General features: G+C 59.9%; 1 protein-coding gene across 1 annotated transcript in view; it reads left to right on the top strand.

Moving 5' to 3' along the window:
- The window catches only part of SPNS1 (sphingolipid transporter 1 (putative)), a 7,932-nt gene that overhangs the window by 3,632 nt on the left and 1,609 nt on the right, over positions 1 to 2,691 (top strand). The window contains exons 5-10 of the mRNA XM_023746443.1: positions 5 to 46; positions 141 to 207; positions 985 to 1,130; positions 1,604 to 1,759; positions 2,066 to 2,255; positions 2,577 to 2,674. Of these exons, the coding sequence (XP_023602211.1) occupies positions 5 to 46; positions 141 to 207; positions 985 to 1,130; positions 1,604 to 1,759; positions 2,066 to 2,255; positions 2,577 to 2,674 (699 nt within the window). The remainder of the gene's footprint in view (positions 1 to 4; positions 47 to 140; positions 208 to 984; positions 1,131 to 1,603; positions 1,760 to 2,065; positions 2,256 to 2,576; positions 2,675 to 2,691) is intronic.

The following is a 2,691-nucleotide window of genomic DNA, read 5'->3' as shown; positions in this document are numbered from 1 at the left end:
GGAGTCGGATGCTCAGTGTGTTCTACTTCGCCATCCCAGTGGGCAGGTGAGTGGGCCTCGGGCCTGCCTGGTGGGAGGCAGAGGGGCTGGCATTGGGCAGGACTGACCAGCTGTCCCTCCCCTCCCGCCCTCTCCCCCAGTGGCCTGGGCTACATTGCCGGCTCCAAAGTGAAGGATGTGGCTGGGGACTGGCACTGGGCTCTGAGGGTGAGTCTGGTCACAGCCTGCGGGGAGGTCAGCAACATTCTCACTGATTCCCCCCTTTTTACCTTCAGACACCCCATTTTCAGGCAGCGTTTACTCTGCCAAGCCTGCAGGAGGCCTGGCTGCCCTCCCCACAAAACCATGTGGTCGACAGAACTCTTGGTTATGGGTGACAGAGCCCATTGTAAGGGCAAGCACCCAAATGGGATTGCACTGGCTCTCAGAAAGCAAGGCCCAGGGGGAACTTCAGGTACAGCCGGATCCAGGCGCCCACAGACAGGCGTTTGATCGCCCTCCTGAGCGCTGCTTCCCTCTGTGCTACTTTTGTTCTCAAGCAAGTGAACACTCCGTTTAGAAACTTTGGACCCGAGTCCTTGAGCAATAGTCCTGGATAGTGCCTGGTTAGGTGAACGTGGGTCACATGCCTCCCATCGACTGAATCAGTCCCTGAGGCTGGGGAAGTTGGCCAAGTCTGGGTTACAGGCCGTGCTCCCTACTGGCACCCGTGGATTTAGAGAAGTCGGGGGAGTGGTTTCCCAAAAGAAAGTTAGGGTGCTGTTTCCCAAGGAGGAGCAGTCAGGCTTGCAGAAATGGGAGTGGTCACTAGCGCCCCCCCTCCCCCAGTGGCAGCTCAGCTCCCTGAGCAGGCACCTACCCTCCTGTTTGAGGTCTTGGGGCCTGAGTTGCCCTTACACGCCCGCCTTCCCTTTCTCCCGGCTCCCAGCCCCAGGGTTGGGTGTGTCTCTGCCTGGGCCGGTCCTGAAGCCCACTCTTTCCCAGGTGACACCGGGTCTGGGGGTGGTGGCGGTGCTGCTGCTGTTCCTGGTCGTACGGGAGCCGCCGAGGGGAGCCGTGGAGCGCCACTCGGACTCACCACCCCTGAGCCCCACCTCGTGGCGGGCAGACCTGAGGGCGCTGGCTAGAAAGTGAGTTTAATTCCATCCTAACCCCACATCTTCGATCCCCAGGGAGGCCCTGGCCCTGGCAACTGGGTTGAAATTTACGTGGGGGTCGTCATTTTTTTAGAGAGAGAGAGAAACAAACATCGATTTGTGGATCCGCTTACTTACGCAGTCCTTGGCTGCTTTTGGCATGGGACCTGGCTGGAGACCGGACCCCATAACAGGCGTATGGGGAAGACGCTCCAGCCAACTGAGTTACCCTACCCGGCTGGTCTTCATTTTCTTTCCAATCTCCTGGCCCAATCTCAGGGCCAGTAATTCAGTCACTACTGCCCCCTGTGGCAGCTGCTTGAATTACAGGCCCAGATCCTGGGAGCCCGGACAGCCTCCACACCCAGGGCCCTGACCTTAGCAAAATCAGCCAGGAAGGGAGAGCAGAGTCCCCTCCCTGACCCCTCAGTGGCGTCTGACTCCCTCCCTTCCAACCGTCTCTGCAGCCCTAGCTTCGTCCTGTCCTCCCTTGGCTTCACTGCTGTGGCCTTCGTCACGGGCTCCCTGGCGCTCTGGGCTCCTGCGTTCCTGCTGCGTTCCCGCGTGGTCTTGGGGGAGACCCCGCCCTGTCTTCCTGGAGACTCTTGCTCCTCTTCTGACAGGTGCCCGGGTGGGGGCTGGGACGGATGGGCTGCAGGCGGCAGGGGGCGGCGTGGAAGGAGGACGGCCCAGGCTCACACAAGGGGAGTTTGAGTCTCAGTTCCACCAGCTGCCTTCCTCTCCCAGAGTTTGTTTCCTGGTCCAGGAAGTTGGTGATAGGAACCTAGTGAGCCGTGGGGCGTTGTGCCCGATAGACCTGGGTTGTGAGGTGGCTGGGATGGGCCATCTGCCTCTCCAGGCCATAGGGGTGGGGCTCGGGGCTTTGCAGGGGGACAGACCAGTCCCCATATCCCTCCTTCTGCCCCCAGCCTCATTTTTGGGCTCATCACCTGCCTGACTGGTGTCCTGGGAGTGGGCCTGGGCGTGGAGATCAGCCGCCGCCTTCGCCACTCCAACCCCCGGGCTGACCCACTGGTCTGTGCTGCTGGCCTCCTGGGCTCTGCGCCCTTCCTCTTCCTGTCCGTGGCTTGTGCCCGTGGCAGCATCGTGGCCACTTATGTGAGTAGCCAGCAGGCACCAGGAGGGCTGTTTGGGACCTGGGGAGGGAAGGGTGCACTGGGGCAGCCAGCAGAGTGGTTCACAGCCAGCTCTGGGGTGGGAATGCCTGGTTTTGAACCTCAGGTCTTGCGCTTCCCTACTGTGTGACGTTGGACAAGTGACTTAACCTGTCTGTGCCGTTTCACCGTTTGTAAAAAAGGAATGATAATGGCTCCTGTTTCTTAGTGGTGTTGTGAGGACTAAATGAGTTAATGGATGGGCCTCCATGTGTTTGCTCTTGTGATGAGCTCAGCCCTGCTTTCCCCACCCCCTGGTCCCCAGGTTTTCATCTTATTGGGAGACACTGTTGTCCATGAACTGGGCCATGTGGCTGACATTCTGCTGGTGAGTAGGTTGGCCGTTCCCGGCTTGGGTTCAGAGCCTGCAAGGAAGTGGG

The sequence above is a fragment of the Myotis lucifugus genome, unplaced genomic scaffold (genome assembly GCF_000147115.1).
Source record: "Myotis lucifugus unplaced genomic scaffold, Myoluc2.0 scaffold_678, whole genome shotgun sequence".
Taxonomy (NCBI): domain Eukaryota; kingdom Metazoa; phylum Chordata; class Mammalia; order Chiroptera; family Vespertilionidae; genus Myotis; species Myotis lucifugus.
Note: the sequence above shows the minus strand (reverse complement) of the source record. Positions and strands in the feature narration are given on the sequence as shown.